Genomic DNA, 20233 nt, shown 5'->3' with positions numbered 1-20233 from the left:
GTGGTTTCTCTCTGGTGCTGTTGGCAGGTGCTTTGTGAAATGGCCTTCTTCCTACTTGAGATCAACTGCTTGGCTGCTGCACAGGAAACCAGAGCGTAATCAGGCCTTGTGAGTGTTTGTTAACAGCTCTTTTATAGTTCTGGGCTGTAGTTGGGCTTTAATGCCATCATCTCAGTCCCCGGAGCTGCTCTGTGCCAACCCCTAACTTGTTCCCTGTGCGTGCTGCGATTGCAGCCTTGCTAAGGAGAAGGTATTTCATCACCAGGCCCGGGATGCGGCCGTGGGGCTGCGGGGGGCGTTCAGAGCCGCGCTGTGCTGCTCGCGTTCGAACGTACTATCAGCCGCTGCGCTGCTCTGCTGCTCGACGGAGTGGTGGAGCAGTCAGTGCTGGTAGATGTGCGGTTGGTGAAACCATACGGCTGCTGTCGCGTCCCGGACCAAAAGCAGTTACGGGACGTTACGGGACGTGATCCGCCGGGTACGCCGCTCCTGTTCCGCAGAGGAGCCCTTTCCCTTCACTGCGAGAGCAAAACGTTTATCGCCCAACGTGGGGCTCGAACCCACGACCCTGGGATTAAGAGTCCCATGCTCTACCGACTGAGCTAGCCGGGCGCTGATGAGATTCCTCCCAGTACGTGCTCTTCACCACATGACGAGAGCGTGCGTATGAAATGTCACTATTGCCAGCGCTCCGCCCACCAAAACCCCACCTCCGGGGAGCCCCGATTGGCCGGCGCGGTGGCCAATGGGATCGCGCGTTGTTGAGCGGTGGGGAACGCAAGCGAGGCCGGGGCGGGAGGGGGCTCTGTCCGATTGAGGCGGCGCCGCCATGAGCTCCATCGGCACCGGGGTGAGTGCGGGCCGCGCGGCGGGCGTGGGGCGGCTCCGGGCAGTCGGGGCGCGGCGGCGGCGGCCAGTCAGCTCCCCTCGGCCGGGCCGGAACGGGATCGTGGCCGCTGCTGAGTCACCGCGGCCCGTTAGGCCGAGCGCACCGGACGGCCCTCTGGAGGCTGCGGGGCTGGGGGCGGCTGCGGGGCCGCGCGTGCCCGGAGCGGCGCTGCGCCTTCGTGTTGTGTGCGGGTACTTCAGCGGGAGCTCGCGGAGCGCCGCTGCCTCTGGGGGCCTGCTCTGAAAATAACGGGGTGTGCCGTAGGTTGGTCGTTTGCTGAGTGATACGTTCTGTTCTGCAGTATGACCTGTCGGCGTCCACCTTTTCTCCCGATGGCAGAGTGTTTCAGGTGGAATACGCGATGAAGGCTGTGGAGAACAGCAGGTAGGACACGGCTGCGCTCCTCTGTGTTGGAGGGCCTTTTTCATAGCAGCTGACGGCTTTCCAGGTGAAACTGCTTTTAACAGTGAAGTTTTGAGCAACGATGTCTGCACCCTCAATTTGGGAGGCTTCAGATAGAGTAAGAACGGTGTGATGGCTTCTGCCTGCTTTGTTGTGGAGAACACAAAGCAGGGCTGTGAACTCACCCCTGTGTGGTAAGGTAATAAATCACACCTGTGGGGCAAGGCTGGACTGCAGACATTGTATGTGTAAAGTGCTGAGCTGCTGAGGGAGCAGAGCTGTTGGAATACCTAAAGACGCATTTTGTGGGTGTGAATTGAGGCACTGAAAGGCCGATGTGCTCAGGAAGAAATCTGTGCTCACGTTGGTGTTTGGGGTGGGGGCACTGGGGGGGCAGCGGCTCTGCAGTTGCTATAAACTGCTTGTACTGCACATGTTCTGTTCTCAGTTCTTCGGGTAAGGGCTCTTCAGCCTCTTCTACCTTTGAAATTACACTTATTTGCTTACTCTGTGCCCCCCTTCCTTTTCCTTAGACTCAAAGTAACAGACCTACTTGGGTGGAAATTATGTCCTTGTGCCATTTGATCGCTGGTTGGCAACCCTGCCCACACAGGGCTGGAGCTCAATGTTCTTTAAGGTCCCTTCCAACCTAAGCCACTCTATGGTTCTATTTAGTATTTTATTAATTCTTTGTTTCTTGTCTTCACAGTCCTATTCTGTGTAAGAGAAACTCCCTTTTGTCTTTCAGTACAGCAATTGGCATAAGATGCAAAGATGGCGTTGTCTTTGGTGTAGAAAAACTCGTTCTGTCCAAGCTGTATGAAGAGGGTTCCAATAAACGCCTCTTCAACGTCGATCGGCACGTTGGAATGGTGAGGTGCTGTTTAATTTCTCATGAAGGGGAATTCCTACTCCAAAGCAGAAATGCACAGAGCTCAGAATCAATAATAAGGTTGTGGAAGCTGTATTAGGTTTCTGTGTACGTAGAAGTGCCAGTGGAATTTTTTTGGACAATTTTTTTGCAGTTCTTCTTGACTGCATGCACACACACAGAATTCCTAACTTAAAGCAGAGATAAGCCCGTGTTTTGAAGCTGTCTAAAAGTACTTGGAAGCTTTTCAGACTTCTTTGGTTATTAATTTTCCTAGAGAAAAATTCAGTACTGTATTAGTATCTAATCACAAATTCAGTACTGTATTAGTATCTAATCACATTGACGTTGTAAGCCGGCTAGCAGAAAGTTGATGGAACTCACTTGTAAAGACCTTGATTAAGCCTTGTGGTTAGACTATTGTTCATAAGCTTTTTATAAGCCACACTTGGACTGTGTGATGGGCAATTCTCCTTTCAGGCAGTAGCAGGACTGCTGGCAGATGCTCGTTCGTTGGCAGACATAGCTAGAGAAGAAGCTTCTAACTTCCGGACTAACTATGGCTATGATATTCCACTGAAGGTAAGAAATTGGCACAGTTCACATGGAGTTTTTGGCTTTCTTAATCTTGATACTAATAACCTGGAGTTATAAATCACGATTTACTTATTTCTGCAAATAAAGGCCTCCACTTATTTTTCTTTCTCCCCTCAGCATCTTGCAGACAGAGTGGCGATGTACGTGCATGCATACACACTGTACAGCGCTGTCAGACCTTTTGGTTGCAGGTAGGTCTTTCCAACGCATGCTTCTTTGTAGGGGCCTTTTGTTTCAGAAGTGCTGGAGCTATTTATGTCTTCTAAACTCCTTCAAATTTGGTATTGCTAACGTGGAAGTGGGAAGAGGTTCCCCTGTCCTTTTTTTAACGTGTGTGCATGGAAAACTTTAGGTGAGAAATCCATGTATGCATAAGAGCAATCCAGGCTCTGTATAGACTGCATGCCTGTCCTTCAGGTTTAAAGCTGAGGAGTTGATCTGTATCAGTCTTGAAAGCAGAACTTATCTCTGTGATCATCCCCTGAAGGTTAGGAAACAACTGCCGTGCAGCTGTACTACTGAAGGACTATTAAACTGAGGTCTGCTGTTGAGTTGTAGTTAAGTAAAATGTTTCTGGTGAATTGCAGGTTGTTGGGTGTCACTATAACACTGAGCCCTTCAGACAGGCTGCTTATAGAATGTAGTAGGATAGTGGGGGTTATGCACCAAGAGCGTAGGAATCCTGACTTGATTCAGCTGCCATCACTGTGTGGGTTGGTAGAACAACGGTTTGATTTCACTTTCTCTCACGCAGTTTCATGTTGGGGTCCTATGATGACGACGACGGTGCACAACTGTACATGATTGATCCGTCAGGAGTTTCATACGTGAGTCTTTCAGAAATACTGCTGTCTCTGAGCTGCTCTTTTAAAAGTTTCTAATTTGGGAACCAGTAACGCGGTGTGCATTTCTTAGAAGTAGCACCGTTTCCATAAAACCCATTTTTAAAGCTGATCTCAGAAATCTGGGAGTTCGTTCCGCCTGGCTGTATGCAATGGAGAATCCCATCCATTGCCTCAGATGTGAGCGCTGCAGTGATGCAGTTCAATTCAAAGGAGACATTTCTGTTTGTTGTGTTATGCACAGGGTGATACAAACACACTCGTCTGCTCTTATTATTTTTCTTTCAATACGTCTAACACCTCTACTGTTGAAGTGCTGAGGTTTCTATGCTTGCACTTCAAAGTGTTTTCATGATCGGTGGGCTTTTCTGTTGGTTTTCTCTTTGTATGTGTGTTTCTCACAGAACCTCTCTAATTCTAGTTTCTTTTAATTATAGTAAAAGATCCATTACAACAAACTGAGCAGATACGTTTCTGCCCAGAGGAACTACTGAGTACTTCTGTCAAGGGTGGTAGTGCTTAACCTAAGAACTTGGGCAGAACAGTACCAATGCTTGCTGTGTATGTGCCTTCTTGTTACGGGAGTGAAGGAGTTGTTATATGCTGTGTGACAGTAAGAAACGTGGAGGATGTAGTATCTCATTAACCTTGCACTTTCCTTGTTTCTTATTTTAGGGTTATTGGGGGTGTGCCATCGGTAAAGCCAGGCAGGCTGCAAAGACAGAGATTGAAAAACTTCAGGTAGGGTGTTTCAGTTTTATTGTGTTGCTTTCAGGACAGATATTTCTACATTATGACGTTACCTTTTTGGATGCCTTAAATACATAAAGTACAAGAAAAAGAGAAGTATTTCCTTATGTGTTGTCTTTGTCTCTGTAGTAGCAGTATTTCTGGCATCTTGACCCTGGGCAATGTGTAGTCCATAGCAAGCACACGTGTTTAAAAGGGGGAGCTTTGTGTACCAGCATACTTTACACTCTGCTTTGCACCTTACTTACAGCTTTCACCTACAAATGTATGCCACAGCTGTGCACTGAAAGGCTCAGTTCATCCAGTAGACTTCTAAGGGTAGTCCGTTGGTGGTGGTGGGGTATCACAACTGAAAAATCATGGGAGAAGTTAAATTAACTGAGTCTTAGAATATTCTAAGTCTTGAATCTGATCAGATGCCTGAACACCAAATGAAAAGTAGGAATCCTACAAGATCACCTGATCTTGATACTGGGATCTTGGCATTTGAGAAGTCATCATTTCTGTTTCCATGTGTGCAAATTGACATAAAGATACCGTGTTGAGTAAGATCTGATTTACCAACAAATGTTTTCTCTGCAGTTCTTGGATTTCCAAAAACTTTTTATTGCCTATTTTTTTTGTAGAGCTATAGTATTTGTAGTCCTTGAACTTCATAGTAAAGCCTGTAAAGTTCAGTAGATGAGAACAGGGGTGTGCCATACAGCACAGCTGCACTGACATCTGTCATGGCTTGCTTGCAGAATGCCTTCGGTGTGGTGATGTCAGAGCAGCATGAAGCAAGCACAGTCTTGTGTGCTGATGCTTCTTGTTAACTGTGGGCTGGACAGGTTCTGGGTCAGAGTTGATTTTGTTCAGGTGAATTTCTGACCAAATGCCAAAATGTAAATGGGAAGAAGACAAGAAGTGCAAATGCATTTGTGGGGTGATGATGACTGTTGATGAGGCTGGATAGTGACAGGACAAGGGGGAGTGGTCTTGAACTGAGACAGGGGAGGTTTAGGTTGGATATGAGGAGGAAGTTTTTTACCCAGGGGGTGGTGACGCACTGAACAGGTTGCCCAAGGAGGCTGTGGATGCCCCATCCCTGCAGGCATTCAAGGCCAGGCTGGATGTGGCTCTGGGCAGCCTGGTCTGCTGGTTGGCGACCCTGCTCATGGCAGGAGGCTGTAACTCAATGAGCATTGTGGTCCTTTTCAACCCAGGCCATTCTAGGATTCTCTGATTCTGTGATGGCTTATAGCAGCCTATTAGCTGTGATTCTGTCTTGTGAAAGATGACTGTAGATGGAAAGAAAGAGGTGAGAATATCATCTTGAAACCTGTCTGACAGGTACTGCAGCGCAGATGCTGTATGTGGGAGGGGATGCAGTATGTGAAACCTGCACATGTAGCTTATACTGCCACTGGGGTACACTGCACTGATCACATCTGTTGCATGTTATGCAAACACTGGATATTTTCTGTCATGCGGAGCATACATGAATCTTTTCATCTCTTCTACAGTGCTTCTCATGTTATTTTCAGATACTGTCTAAAACTTTGATATGTGGACATAATTGTAATTAACTCCTGAGATAAACCATTACAGTATTTCCCATTACTTTCTGCAAAATTAACTAGGATGGGAAAAGAATAATGACAAAATATAATTAAAGCTCTGTTTTGTAAACATGCATGACAGTAAAAGACCTTTGGGTTTTCCTATTCCACTATGAACTTCATGTGTGTAAATACACATAGTTGTGTTTGTGTGACACAAGTTATACGTGTAAATAGAAGTCAGTGCTGCATTACGGATTGAGTCACAAATGTTACGGCTGTGACAGTGTGTCCCTGTCTGTTTAGGAAACTTCTTGGGATGCAAATGCGACAGCACATCTACCTAAGCAGGCAGGTTTCATTTCCCTCTGGCCCACCGCTTACTTGGCTGTGTGCCTTACACACATAGGAAGTGCTGTCAGACTCAGCATGAACAAAGAGCTGCTGTCCTTCACCACTAACTTCCATGCTATGGCTTTGAAAACTGGTTGAGAATCTGAGATGGTAAACTATATGGAGCTAATGAATTCTACTCTAAGCTTGGTGTAAAATATGCTGGTCTAATCAATAATGACAGGTATGTTTTTGTGGAGAACGAATTCTGTTCCACTCCAGCTCGTTGTTTGCTGGCCAAATGCAAAACAGGATGTTCTGTTTTCTGTGTGCAGATGAAGGAAATGACTTGCCGTGACGTTGTCAAAGAGGTTGCGAAAATGTAAGTCTCCAATGTGTTTCTCCAACTCAGCAAAAATGTGTACTGGTGAGCTTGTTAGGGCTTCAAACTGACACTGTTCCCTTTGCGTTAGGTACCAGGTTTCACTTCTGTAGATGAGTGCTCGTGCTGGCTGTAGTATGGTGTTCTATTAACATTTGTCTTGTGAGATGGGACACGCTACTCAGTACTGAGAAATGGCAAAAGATGCAAAAAATAAGCATTATAATCTTAACTGCTCTGTCTGTGACTTACAGCTGTGGTGAATTAATGCTTGAACTGTCTGAATAGGGTCACTGGTTTTCAAGTATATATATAAAGCCAGAGATAGATGGGGGAAAGTCTTCAGCATGTTGATTTTCATTACTGGAACTCTGAGTATAGTGTACTTAAGGACAAAACCACATCATTTAGTAAGTTGTGTACTATTAAAGGGGGGGAAAGATACCAGGAAGGCTTCTGCTAATGTAGAATATAATTTGGCTGGTACTCATCTTGAAAAATACTTGGAGGGAAGATTTAGGTTGGATGTCAGGGGGAAGTTCTTTACTCTGAGAGTGGTGAGGTGCTGGAACAGCTGCCCAGAGAGGCTGTGGATGCCCTGTCCATCCCTGGAGGTGTTCCAGGCCAGGTTGGATGGGGCCCTGGGCAGCCTGGGCTGGTATTAAATGGGGAGGTTGGTGGCCCTGCCTGCAGCGGGGGGTTGGAGCTTCATGATCCTTGAGGTCCCTTCCAGCCCAAGGCATTCTATGATCTCTTCAAATAAATACAGGTATCCTTTTAGCTATCTACAATAATTAATGCTTTCAGGGATACTTCTGCACTTGTCACAGATCTAATATTATGCAGCTGCAGAAATAATCTCCAGCCTTTTATGGCTGTTCCTTAGAGGTCATAAAGAAGTAATAAATGTTTCCATCAATGGTGTTGCAGCATGCAAGTTTGTTTATGAGTCTGTGTCAGAGGCTATCATGTTTGCTACTAAAGGAAAGAATGTGTGGGCTCTCTGTTCTTGAAACCTAACAAGGACCTCAAAACACTTCTGAAAGTGCACAAAGGAGGCACAAGTCTTCCAATGCTTTGAAACCTTCCGTTCTTCAATTCTGCTTCAGCTCAAAACTTAGCAGTAATTTGAGGTAGTTCTGTTTTCTTACATGTTAACCCTAGACCTAGTGGCACTCAGCAAGATACCAAACGTTTTAATCATTTCTTAATCCTAAAATAATGGCCAAGAGCTATTTCAAGCCCTTGAAGAAATCATATTGTTGCTGAAAAGCCTGTGAACAGCTTAGCACTTAACTAAGACCTGTAGATGGACTTGATAATGATCAAGTCTAGTCTTAACAGGGACAGAGCATGCATACAGTATTTCTTTAGACACCATTGCTAACTTTGTTTCACAACGCCTTTATCAAATGTGAATGAAAAGCACTTTTTCAGTGAAGGTATCCTTCCTTCTACTGTCCCCAGATTTCCTATGCTGGCTAGAAATAGTTTTGTATGCTAAACTTAAGTCTTTTTGAAGGAATACCACCCTCACAAGGAAGGCTGTAAGCTGTTGTAGGCATAGCAGACAGGATGGAGAGCTCTATGTTGCACATTAGAAGATATTATGGTGTTCAGATTTACCCTCAAGTATAAGCTGCAATAAGACTGACGGAAAGGCAGGGTGTTCCTGCCATGCTGTGACTAATTCAGCAGAAGCAGGCAGTGATGACATAGCCTTGGTTCCACAGTACTGGAATCTTAAATAACACTTATTGTAAAGGTGATGTTCTGTATAGGGTTACTCACCATCTCACCTACATGGGTAACTTGCATCTTATCTGTAATCATGCAATATACTGTTCTAGTAATGCTTAACTCCACAATATTCTCTGATATGGTCTTTTTCTCTTGAAATGGGATGAACATAAAGGGAGATGAACATAGAGGGAGAGATTGAAGAGAAAACAGGGGGAAAGGATCAGTTACGTGTAAGAAATCTGTGAAAGGAAGAAAGTGTACTTTGCCTGTCACCAAATCTGTTCTAATCTCCACCCTCTCCATTCTTTCCAGAATCTACATCGTTCATGACGAAGTAAAGGATAAAGCTTTTGAGTTGGAACTCAGCTGGGTTGGAGAAAGTAATGCATTTCTAAGTTTTCTGTAAACAGTATGAAAAGCTGCTCATTTTCTGTATTTAAGAGAATGTGCAGAAGCAGAGTTTTACTTATCACACAGTGTTGTGTGAATTCTGACTAATAGGTACTCTTTATTTGCAGTAACCAATGGAAAACATGAAATTGTTCCCAAAGACATAAGGGAAGAAGCAGAAAAATACGCCAAGGTAAGTTCTGACATCACTGGTGTCATCTCAGTGCTGCTCTTGACAAGGCTGGAATAGAATGAATGAAGTAGGATTGTAGCACTGCAGTGACTAGAAAAGGCATAGTTACACAAATCACTTGTACTTAGGATATCTCCTGCTGAGAGAATTGTGAAGGTCTCTCCATGTAATCCAGAGATAGTTCATTCTTTTAAAACAGGGCATGGCAGCAGGCCTGTCCACCTCTCATTTCTCCTTCAGAAATAAAGGTATTAACTCTTCAATAGTTATGTAAGTGAATGGGGAATGCAGTAAGTCATGTTAACTAAAATACCTTTTTTAAAGGTAACCAGCTGGAAAAGCTGCTCCTCCAGCAGCTGACAGCTTTAATTTGCTTTAAAAGCAGCAGTGGTGCCCAGTTCTCAATTCTGAAGTAGAAACCAGGCCTGCTGAATAGCAGCCTTTGTGTAGGTGGAGAAAGTTGTAAAACTACAGCAAAACTCCCTTTTTTAATTAAACTTTTTTTTTCTAAATAGGAGTCTTTGAAAGAGGAAGATGAATCAGATGATGAAAATATGTAACACATTGTTACTTCAAGACAAGTTTGACTTAGTACAGGTTTGTTTATAGCGTATTAACCATGGGATCTCCTCTGTACTTGCTGGAAAAAACTGAGTGACCAACTTGCACTAATAAATTTTCCATTTTACTGTCTGTTAGCTTTTATTTCAAAATAAGGTAGGATTGACATTATCAAGAATGCACCTGTATTCTAAACTGTACTATATATCAAAGCAGTCACTGAAGGTGTGATCATTCTGGTGTAGCTGCTGCTTACTACAGCAGAAGCTTTGAGCCAGGCTAGACACAGCCAAGCCAGCTGCTTAGGGCTCTGACAGGTCTCTTGTTTACAGCTGATCCTGGATTAACCAGCCACTGTCCTTATTCTCACTTGTCACAGTGGTAGTTTCCAATTCTGGGCAGAGTAGATAGCCAGCTCCTTTACAACTTAGTGTGATACATGCAGCTGACAACTTCAACCAGCCTCCAGGAAAACTCTTTTAATTTGGAGTATTAAGCCCAGAATAGGATTAATGAAAAGTAACACAAGGACTACTTGGAATTAACTTGCAGAGCTGAACTGTTTACTTTTTGCTGTTTTTCACTCCAGTAATATAGCTTAACACATCTCAGCTTTACATTTACTAACAGCTTCTCTGCTGTAGTTCTGTAAATCAGTTCCGAATCCATTGCTGACCTTCCTAGGAGCTAAAAAGAATCTTTCATGGTTTCTTTTCACAGCTCTTAGGAAAACAGACAGCATTTAGCCTAAATCACTTACAAATCTTGAAACTCGAGGTACCAAACTCATCTGTCTGTCAGTTCAGACTCAAAATGGAGGTCTTTGCACATAACTAAAATTCTAATGGGCATCTTTAGTCTGAACTGCATGCTTTCTTAACAAACCAATTGCTTTAGTAATGCATATTATTAGTAATGAGCAGCCCTTAAAGAAAAAACACTCCCTCTCTTTAGTTTTAATGTTTTTTTTTACTTTTTAAAAAAGCTCCCATACTTCTGCAGTCTCTTTCCTAATGAGATTATAGGATACAGGTTCTGTTTCTTCTTGGTGGCAAAGCAAAGGAAATTGAGATAAATGGGTCTCTGTCAGTGCTTAATGACTGACTCAGGCTTAAGCCTGGGCTAGAGTCAGGCCACATGGAACTCTTGCCTTTCCAGCTAAGCACAGCTGTCAAACTGCTACAACTCTATCAGGCCTCCCTGAAGTAAGATTAATCATGACTGATGAACAGCTTCCTTGAGTGCTGTCCCCTGAGGCAACAGTATAGCAATGGTACCTGAGTCAGGCTTTAGTTTTGTGTTGCATTCAGTCTGAATTTACTACTGAAGCTTATTGCCAATTCAGCTCTACTGAGTCAGTAAAAGCCAGTTAGTAATCTAATTGCAGCCTAAAGCTGAGGACTGATCTTCCACTTGCTTTAATGCAACAACATGACTCCTTGATTCCAAACCGAAACCTTGCTGATAAACTGCTAAGTGACAATAAGGAGTTGTCCTTCTAAAGCAGCTACACTTTTCTAATCCTTCCATTTAGGACTGGGTACAGGAAATGTAACAGTCTTACAAGTTATGTTACTGGGTTAAGAGAGAAGGGCAAGTCTAGCTGTAATTCTAGATACTTCCTTACACTTCAGGCTTAAACAGTATCTAGGTGTCAGAGGTACTGGGTCAGCTGTTGATCGGAAAGCTTCCATCAGCCTCCTGCAGCTTCACACCCAGGGCATGCCTGAGAAAGTACACACATTCAGCCTCTGCAGCACAGAAGGCCTGGAAGAGCTGTTACCTAAAGCAAAGTAGCCACATACTCCCACCTTTTAACACACCAGGTGACTATGCCTCTATTCAGAGCTGATTGGAACAGTTGCAGGCTCAGTGATAAACTCAATAGACCAAAACCAGCAGTCTAAGAGTGGCCTCCAAAGGCTCCCAGAGCCAGTTAAACCAGCAGTGCCTGCCTGCAGAAATAGGGCTTGGATGCCCTTCTCTGAAGAAGGGAGCTTCTATGGTTGGCCTGGAAATGGTTGTTTTTAAGTTGAGTTTAACATTGAAATGCAAAAGTATATTGCAAGGATAACAAACATGCCCTTAGCAAGGCAGAAAGTTTCTGAATCTCTGATTTCAGCAAGGGGTGATTCTTAACATTCATTTTTATTATTTCTGCCAAGAGTACTGGGAGGTTTTAGTTTTGAAGATACCAGAAAGGCATAATTAGCCCTTACCATGGCAGCATTTCTTGCTTCTGGCTTAACAAGTAACCTACTTAGTCTGGGCTCTGGCCATTTATGGGAATACGTAATAGAACAGAAAGTCACATACCCACTTGGAATGCACAACTGTAGTTCTTGCTGTGCTGGAATAAAACTTCAAAGTATTAAAGGCAAATACCATTGCTTGAGACCCAAAGTACATGCTCTAATGGAACACTGGAAGAAAGCTGGTCTATACAATTGTTTACCTCTTAGCTTAAAGCCATCCTTCCACCACAGAAAGGATTAGAAATACACAGATCCAACAACAAAGAAGGGTAGAATGTAGAGGAATCCTTCCTCTCCAGGTCTCGCTCACCTGCTGATAGTTACTCAGCAGCTGCTGAGTCACTGCTCTGATGTGATGTACAGCCAGGTATGCCGCGTTCCCTGTTACAATTATTTACTCACTATGTCCACACACAGAGGTGTTGTTCCAGAAAATTAAGGGGACTAAGGTGAGCCTCAGGTGACAAATCTAACAATACTCCCATATCTAGTTTACATTCGTCTCCATGACTACTTTGGGAACTTGCAGCTCTACTTGCAGTGGTCAAAAAACAAATCGCATTTAAACTGCAGCATCAGAGTAATCCATTTCCACAGACTGCACTGTTTTTACAGGATTTTGGATAATATCTTCATTCAAAGTTATGTTACTACTGATAAAATTATGTTAAGATTGAGCTGTTAGAATATGACAAGTAACACACACATAAGGTTTCTGGTATGACAGATAGATGTAAGGATAGCTCCACAATAAATACTACTCATCTGTAGTTGGTGCTGACTCAGAAAGGAAGCAGCTCAAACAATGAATTCCAAGCAGATCCGAGCAATGCCAGGCATAGGTCATTTATCACTTCTCATCACCAAAAATAGCATGATGGCCTAAGGTTAAAAGCCTCCCTTCTCTGCAAGTTCCACTGCCCATGTGGGTGCAATAACACTTGAGATACTATTTGGCTGTGCAGCCCTGGTCATCTCTAAGAAAGGGGCTTTGATATAACTGCACATATTGGTGCTTTTCCTTAAGATTTAACTGTTAACAAGAGAAGGGTACAGAAAACAGTGAACTGCTTAACATATATTGTTGAATGATAATTGTAACCCCAGAGTGCAGAATTTCAAAAAATAGGATTTTGAGTGCATACCACCACCAAAAACACAGCAAAGAGACTGTTTGTTCCCCCTCCTTCTATTCCTGTTGCACAGCTCTAAAAGGATGACCAGTTTTTACTCCACACACCAGTTTTTCAAGTTACGTGCATGAAGTTACCTTTACCTAACAAAGGACAGATATTTGGAGACATTTACTGCCTCTACCTTTCCCTACTAGATGAGCTTGCCATCCCTTATTTCCAAGGACACAGAGTTGCAGGGAACAGGCTATAGAAAAGGTAAGGGTGGAGCCTTACTGTCTGGCTAGTAAATGCATGACAGTATTTGAGAACACAGGATCTACAACTGAGCTCAAACTAAGTCTCTCATTTCCAGATGCAGCACTCTTTCATCTTCAGCATACTGCTAGCTATTAAAGGACTCTGAAGCTGTTGTTTAAAAATGGTTCTTAGGATTGCTGTGCAAACCAAAAATGGACAACTAGAATAAAGCAGACAGCAGCCTTGCATAGTTTGGACTACAAACACATGCATGTCAGCAGATACAGGGAAAAGTTAAATCCCCTGAAGTTTCTCCTAAAGGTAAACTAAGAACTACCCACAAAAGATACCTTTTTAATTGACATAGTAAGACAAGCCAAATAAAAAGATTAGATCAAATATGGGGTGGTTTACTTGTGCATAAAATTAGACCACATTTTATGACATGTACAGCCTGCGAGTCCAAAAACCACTCAGATTAGCACAGGTTATGCTAACAGGAGGTTAAGTTGTAGTAAATGCACACAGAAGCCGATCCATCCCAAACACCTACCAAAAAAACCCAGCAATTCCTACATTAAAACCAGAAAAAAAAATTGAAAGTACAACATGTCCTTTCTGCAAGATCTTTAGAAAAGCAGGAATCTGCTGCTGTCATTTGGGGCAAGACTGAGACACATTAACAGGTTCCAGCAACATTAGATGACTTCAGCAGTGTGCTTACATAGAATGAGAGCTGAAGTTGTGCTCTGTGTATCTGTGCTCCACAAAGAGCACAACTTTCGGAAGCTGTTTTTCCCCAGATTCATTCCTATATGTTCCAGGAATAGCAGAAATCTGAAATACTGTGTCGGGAAGTGGAATCAAAGCATAGCTTCATGTGTTTCCAATAGGAGAGTCAGTTTAACAAGCAACTACATTCCCCAGCCAAATTAGAGTTGGAACAATACTCCCATACCAGTTTGTCACCCCGTTTTGCTGCCTGCGAGGAAGAAACTGCTGCCCCCTGATAAAAGATGCCTTTCATTGATTCAGAACAGTTAAAACTTGCTAGGAAGACTTGCTGTTTCGTTCTGGAAATCGATAGAACACAGCTTATAACAGTGGCTCTGTTTGCAGTGCAGCTGTAGCAGTACTGCACCACACAGATGATCTGCAACTCCTAACAGGAAAAAAAACCCACATCCCTGAAAATACAAACCTCCTGGGAGCAGTGCAGGCTTGCAACTAATTGACAGCCTGGATGCTAACAGTGCCAGCTGGTCAGCTACTTCCCACGTGGGCAGGGAATTAACTACCTGTAATAACAGCCAGCAAACAAAATACAGAAATAAAAAGTAAGTTTGAAAAGAAGGCTTAAAAGTAGGAAAGAGTTAGGATGCAGTCACCAGCTAAGCTGTACGTTCTTGCTAACGGTGGCTGTTTATAGCTACTAACATTTAAATCATTAGACTGAGGGCATTAATGCCTTCAAAAATAATCAATACTGATGAACTGCAGTCTCGTTGGCTGAGGCTGAAAAGTAAATTAACTGTAAGTGATTGAAGTAATTTAGACAAGTAAAAGCCCTAGAAGAAAGAACGTAACTACTGCCCTCACAAGTTTTCTTTTGCTGAAAATCCTTGCTTGCAGAAGTAGTTTTGCTACCTTGTGCTGGGCTGCATGCTAATAGTGGTACACACACTGCTTTCAGCAGGCTCAGTCTCTGCCCACATTCAGCTGGGTGATGCTGCTCTACAACCTGCACCTCTTGACCATCCATGATATTAATTAACACCTTATCAGCACTGACAAGCTTGAAAGTGACAGCTGTGCTGGTGGGCAACCCATGTCCAAAGACTCAGCATCACCATTAGAACAGTATTTTCTTTCTCTACAAATGGGGAAATACGCACCTTAGTAAAAATCCAATGAGCAAGCCAGTTGTCAGTGTCTCTGAAATCCAGTGTATATGGAAACGTGGCTCTACATTGCCTTTCATACTTTTAAAATGTAGCTACTTCTGCAAGAGGAAGTATTATGAAGGAAAAAAAGCCTTCCAAGATACGAGCATAATTTAGCATCAGCAAAGACTCTACAGGTTGCCCACCAGAAATCACTCAGACCATTAGCTTAAGAACACAATAGAAACCCCACTGCTCTGGATCTTCTAACACGAGTACTGAGACAATAATCCAACTGAAGTTGCTTTCTCAAAAAAAGAAACAACTCGTTTTAGTTATCCAACTGGCATCAGTGAGCACCTTAGATAGGAACAGCATTGGACACCCACTCAGTCTATGTGTACACCTGATCTGGTATCACAGGTTTCCTGCAGGATAACACCAGTCAAAATCTTTCACCACACGCTGAAACTGCAAATACTGAACTATAGCTTCTGTAGTCCCACACTGCTGCTTTCCAGCAGCACAGCGAGGACAAAAGGTTTGCACCCACTTCCCTCGTATAGTTGTAACAGCCTCACTGTTGTCATCAAGGGGAATGTGTGGTCATGACAAGTAATACAGGAAACTAAAGGGATCTGTAATTAGAGCCTTTGCTAGGCAAACTTTTAGATTCAGATGCTTTAACAGCACACAACAAAGTATGCAAAAACTGGCTTTAAAATCCAGTGTTTGGTCAACTCCAGCAACGGGCACCCTTCAACAGCTGCTCTCATAACAGAAAATTCCATACCAGGAAAAATAAAAATAAGTCTCTTTGAATACAGCTCTCATTATGCCCAACCGTGAGAATACCATATCAATCTTAACAAAAAGAGAATGTTTTATGGCTGGAATTAAAAGATGGCATGGCAAATGGCAAAACACCTCCCCTGGGCTAACACAGGCTAGGATGAGAGCAGCAGTTCTATCAGCTGAGAACTAAAACCTCTTCTCTCATACGAGGCTGCTAATAACAGATCAGTTGATGCCCTGCTGTTCCTGCACATGTCTTAAAGCACACAGAGCTGTAGTTAGGAAGTGCAGTTGGATTGGACATCATCTATTCAGTACGAGGAGGACTGCTCCTCCCTGGAGTTCTCCAAAACCACCACCAAGAGCTACTCAGACAAGCTAAGCATGCATCATTTCACTTGTGTTAGTGGAAGAAGCAACTGCAGAGTGAGCACTACTGTCACGTGCAGAGCTAACGGGAAGCTTGGTTCTCCTCATGCAAAGCACTACATTATAAATATGCATTACTGCACTGCTGCAAAACATACCCATACCTGGTTTACGAAGCTACTAGTAAAATTCAGGGAAGAAAAACGCACTAATTCAGTTTCTTAAGGGTTGCTACACTTCCTCCAGCAACACTCCAGGAAGTGCCAGAAGCAGCACACACAGTTATGTTCAATAACAGCATCCATTTTTCTGAACACAAGGACTGGGATACGATGACAGTGCTGGGGGAAGTAAGCACTAAGCGGGATGGTTTCTGTTTCTTTTTAAATACACACTTTTTATTGCTACCTCTATTTATATATAAATAAATAACACAAAGGAACTTACTGCTGAGACTCAGCAGTAAAGCACTGAGTAGGAAGGAAGGTTTAGCCTTTCATTTTTATAATCGCACTGTTACTGACCAAACTTTCTGTTGTCAACTCCACATTTCTTGGGTTTTGTTGTTTTTTCCCCCTTTACACTGGAGTACTAAAGACTTCACAACCACCTGACACACTGCAATGAGCAGATTGCAGAGTGAGATAGTAAAGTTCCATAGCAAGCACACACCTGATGTTCATTTGTACAGAAACAGCAGCTCCATGCAAGCAGATTCTACATGCAGATGTTTGCTCAGCCACTGGAAACAGATTCCATATTTACTGGCAGAATAGAAACAGCAAGGGGAAGAACGTCTGAAGAGGCAGAAGTAAACATTAGAAACAGGAAATAAAAGCAGCATGAAGTCTCCTGAACTCCTGAAGCCTGACAAAGTAACACAGTATTTCATTACACACAGAGCTCCATGTTAGAACAAGAATTACAGTAGTTAATATTTCAGGAATGTTTGTCTCATAACTTAGTATTGAATGTTAGTTTTGTAAAGATGACAGAGTGGTTCATGACAGAGTGGTTTCCAACAGGGAGTTCTGCTGCTCTTCCCCCCCTCGTGACAAACATTTCCCTATAAGAGATCACACTGGGAAGGAAGAAGCACAGCTGCAAGGATCTGATACAGACAATGTAGATTTAATGCTCAGATATTTAACACTGACATGCAGTGTTTCAGTATCACAGTGCAGCCCTGAGTTCTGAAGTTCACGTTTCAATGAAAAGTTAGTTTAAACCAAAATTAGAAGTAGTCCCTGCCTTGCCAAGAGTACAGCTCTTTCATTCCATTACAGCACACATCATGCCCAAGTTGTGTGTGAATGTTTACGCTACTCGGGGTGCTGCTTAGCTTGACATTCTTAGGTACTTTAAACGCCATAAAAGAACAAGTCACCTCTCCTGCTGACTTACTATGCAGAAAAACATAATCCTTTTGCTCATAGTAGTTAGATGAGCGATGTGCCAAGAACTTCCTGTGCCAAGAACAGCTACGCCCAGATGGACAGAATTTTTCTGCTAGAAATCAGAAACAAGACTGGTTAGTTTTGTCAGGAACTCTTATTTATTGAGCAGTACTCTATTTTACACAGAGATACAAACGGTGCCTCCAAAATCATAGAATCATTCAACTATTGCATGCCACACAGATACCATAACTTGACATTCAAAGCAAACTTCTTGAACTTCTGAAGAGGAGCAATGAAATATGGTTTAGTGGCTCATGATAGTAACGGTAATGGGGGGACGGTTGGACTAGATGACCTTGTAGGTCCTTTCCAACCTCGTGATTCTATGATTCTAAGTTCTACTAACTTACTTTACTAACTTGAATGTACTCTAAAGCATTTCTTCTTCTGATTATCCACTGCATCGACTACAACACAGAAGTTACATCAGCAATCAAACAAGCATCCCAAACACACACACACACACACACACACACATATATATAAAATATACATCTTTCTATTTACATAAGAGATCCAAATGCCAGAATACTACAGCTGTGCTGTGTGCCCTGTGCTACACTTCCAAACATGTTAGGAAGCGAAGTCAACAGTAGAACCCTGTAGTCAACAGTAAGCATTATTGGCACGCATTAACTTTACTACAGCTTATCTATGCTATTACCTCAATAAAATCCCTACAGCTGTCCCTTTGCACACCACTTCCTAAAGCACCAAATTTAGTCACAAAGAACACAAGCTTGAGGTAAGATTTAACTTACAAACTCAGGCAGCCCTTTATTTCTTACAAAAACTTGAAAACCACATCCACAGGTCCTTTCAGTGCAAGGATAAGTAAATGAAAAACGCATTCTGTAGCTGAAAATGAGCTACTGAAATCAGGTTTTAATTACTCTGAGGAAAAACAACGAAGCTGCACAGCGCTTAAACACAGACTAAGGTTTACATACGAAGCCAAGAAGCGTAACCACAGCTGAAGCCCCAGATGGCTTCATAACAGCATCAGCGCTGCCTGTGAGCACCGAGCGCTTCCGAACAGCACAGTTCCGGAGGGCGCCCACAGAAGGGCCGGGGCCTCTCCGCCTCCCGCGGCGTTACCTCACCGCCGGCCCCGACCCCCTCCGTGCTGACTGACTGACCGATCCCCGCAGCACCGCGGGAAGGCGGCCCCGCGGCCCCTACCTGATGCCCAACGAGCCGCCTCAGCGCCTTCCCGGCCCGAGCGGTTCCGCCGAGCGCCGCCAGAGGGACCCTCCGTCACCGCTTCACTTCCGGGGCCGGCCGGGCGCGCTCCGCCATCGCGGCCGAGCGGGAGCGACCGTCACCGCCATCACTCGAGGGGCTACGAAGACGAAGCATCGCGCTGCCTCCTCGGAGCACTGGAAGGGGCTCGCCGCCAGGCCTGCCGCCTCCGTGAGGGTCCGCTGCCAGGGCTCAGCCCCGCGGCTCCCCGCCCCAACCCCCCGCAGGAGAACCGCCGACCACTCCCGCCGCCTCCCTGCCGCGGCCTAAAATGGGAAAGCGCCTCACATAAAATGGCGCCGGGAGGCTGACCGCCGCGCATGCGCGTCGCGCGCCCCGGCCCGCCGCCGCCGCAGGACGCCATCTCCGCCCGCGCCCCCTCTCCGCTCTTCCCCTCATCCCCGCCCCTCCGCGTTTCTAAGAGACGGCTAGCGCCAATCGCGTCGCGCCGTTGCTCTTCCTGACCCCCAAGCTTGGCCAATCGACGCGTTCACAGCTACATCCGGATCCGGCTCTCACCAATCAGAGGTTCGGGAGCTCTGACTTCACTTCAACTGCCGCCAATCGACAGGCGCTCCAGCGAAAAGCCAATGAAAAGTCTCCGTAGCTCTACCTGCGTCTATGGCTGACCAATAGGTTCCGCCTGGCTCTTGGCGACCAATGGGGGTGCTGTCCGCGGCGCCCAATCCGGGCGGGGCAGAGCCCCCGGGGCGTCACGAGGGGGCCAATGAGAGTTCGAGGAGGACCGATTCTGCTCAACAGCTTGTTATTGGGCTCGTCGCTGGCGATCCGCTGTGAGTCCGGGCTGAGAGGAGGGGGCGGAGCGGGGCCGCGCTCAGCGCCGCCGCTCGCGGGGCTGTCGTCGTCGCGGAGGGAACTGCGGCGCCGAGCCGAGCCGGGCGCTGCCCACTTCGCTGCGACTTTCCAGGTAGGAAGCAGCGAGGGCGGCTCAGCAGCCGCAACTCCGCCGCCGTCCCGGGGGAGCGCCCGGCCCCGCCGCCCTCCCGGCCCCGTGAGGGACGGCCTGGGGCTGAGGGGAGCGGGACGCCCGCCTCTCCCTCCCCCCAACCGCGAAGGGGGCAGCGGGAACGGGGACTCCGAACTCCGCCTCCGAGCCCCCTCCGAGCCCCTCAGCGCCCGCCCCCGTTCCCCTCAGCCCCGGGTGCGCGGGGGGGCGGGGGGGGGTTGCGCGTCCCGCTCCCCTCAGCCCCGACCCCAACCCCAACCCCAACCCCAACCCCGGCTTCGGCGGCCGAGGGGGGCGGGGAGGAGCGGCTCGGCGGGCCGCGGAAAGTTGCGAGGGCCGGGGAGGGGCGGGGAAGGCGGGAGGCAGGCCGGGCCCCGCCGCCCCTCCGTCAGGAG

General features: G+C 45.4%; 2 protein-coding genes, 1 long non-coding RNA gene and 1 other non-coding gene across 7 annotated transcripts in view; 2 read left to right on the top strand and 2 right to left on the bottom strand.

Annotated features, from left to right (window-relative positions):
- Positions 1-539: 539 nt before the first annotated feature.
- Positions 540-612, bottom strand: TRNAK-CUU. The gene has a single exon. It is a non-coding gene; the product is annotated as a tRNA-Lys (tRNA).
- Positions 613-767: 155 nt separating this feature from the next.
- On the top strand, positions 768-9626 carry PSMA3 (proteasome subunit alpha 3). The gene is made up of 11 exons (NM_001006491.2): positions 768-850; positions 1191-1273; positions 2040-2163; positions 2643-2744; positions 2877-2950; positions 3514-3586; positions 4277-4342; positions 6561-6607; positions 8663-8730; positions 8869-8933; positions 9449-9626. Exons 1-11 carry the CDS (start codon positions 830-832, stop codon positions 9491-9493), a joined length of 768 nt encoding a protein of 255 aa, NP_001006491.1. The 5' UTR covers positions 768-829; the 3' UTR covers positions 9494-9626.
- On the bottom strand, positions 4344-19245 carry LOC124418042. Its single transcript, XR_006939367.1, has 2 exons — positions 18812-19245; positions 4344-17678 (listed from the first exon to the last, which is right to left on the bottom strand). It is a non-coding gene; the product is annotated as an uncharacterized LOC124418042 (long non-coding RNA).
- Positions 19246-19608: 363 nt separating this feature from the next.
- Positions 19609-20233, top strand: part of ARID4A (AT-rich interaction domain 4A) — a 44862-nt gene continuing 44237 nt past the window's right edge. For 3 of the 4 annotated variants that reach the window (XM_015287509.4, XM_015287508.4, XM_015287507.4), the window contains exon 1: positions 19609-19799. The gene's annotated coding sequence lies outside the window, so the exon portion shown is untranslated. The remainder of the gene's footprint in view (positions 19800-20233) is intronic. The other variant, NM_001012902.3, reaches the window with a different exon arrangement.

The sequence above is a fragment of the Gallus gallus genome, chromosome 5, assembly GCF_016699485.2.
Source record: "Gallus gallus isolate bGalGal1 chromosome 5, bGalGal1.mat.broiler.GRCg7b, whole genome shotgun sequence".
NCBI lineage: Eukaryota > Metazoa > Chordata > Aves > Galliformes > Phasianidae > Gallus > Gallus gallus.
Note: the sequence above shows the minus strand (reverse complement) of the source record. Positions and strands in the feature narration are given on the sequence as shown.

What these genes read in the sequence shown, in the direction of transcription:
- PSMA3 (NM_001006491.2), top strand. Translation starts at nt 830, where the DNA reads ATGAGCTCCATCGGCACCGGG. An exon ending in ATCCGTCAGGAGTTTCATAC is followed by an intron (nt 3,587 to 4,276) that starts GTGAGTCTTTCA and finishes TTCTTATTTTAG; the next exon opens with GGTTATTGGGGGTGTGCCAT. An exon ending in AAGCAGAAAAATACGCCAAG is followed by an intron (nt 8,934 to 9,448) that starts GTAAGTTCTGAC and finishes TTTTCTAAATAG; the next exon opens with GAGTCTTTGAAAGAGGAAGA.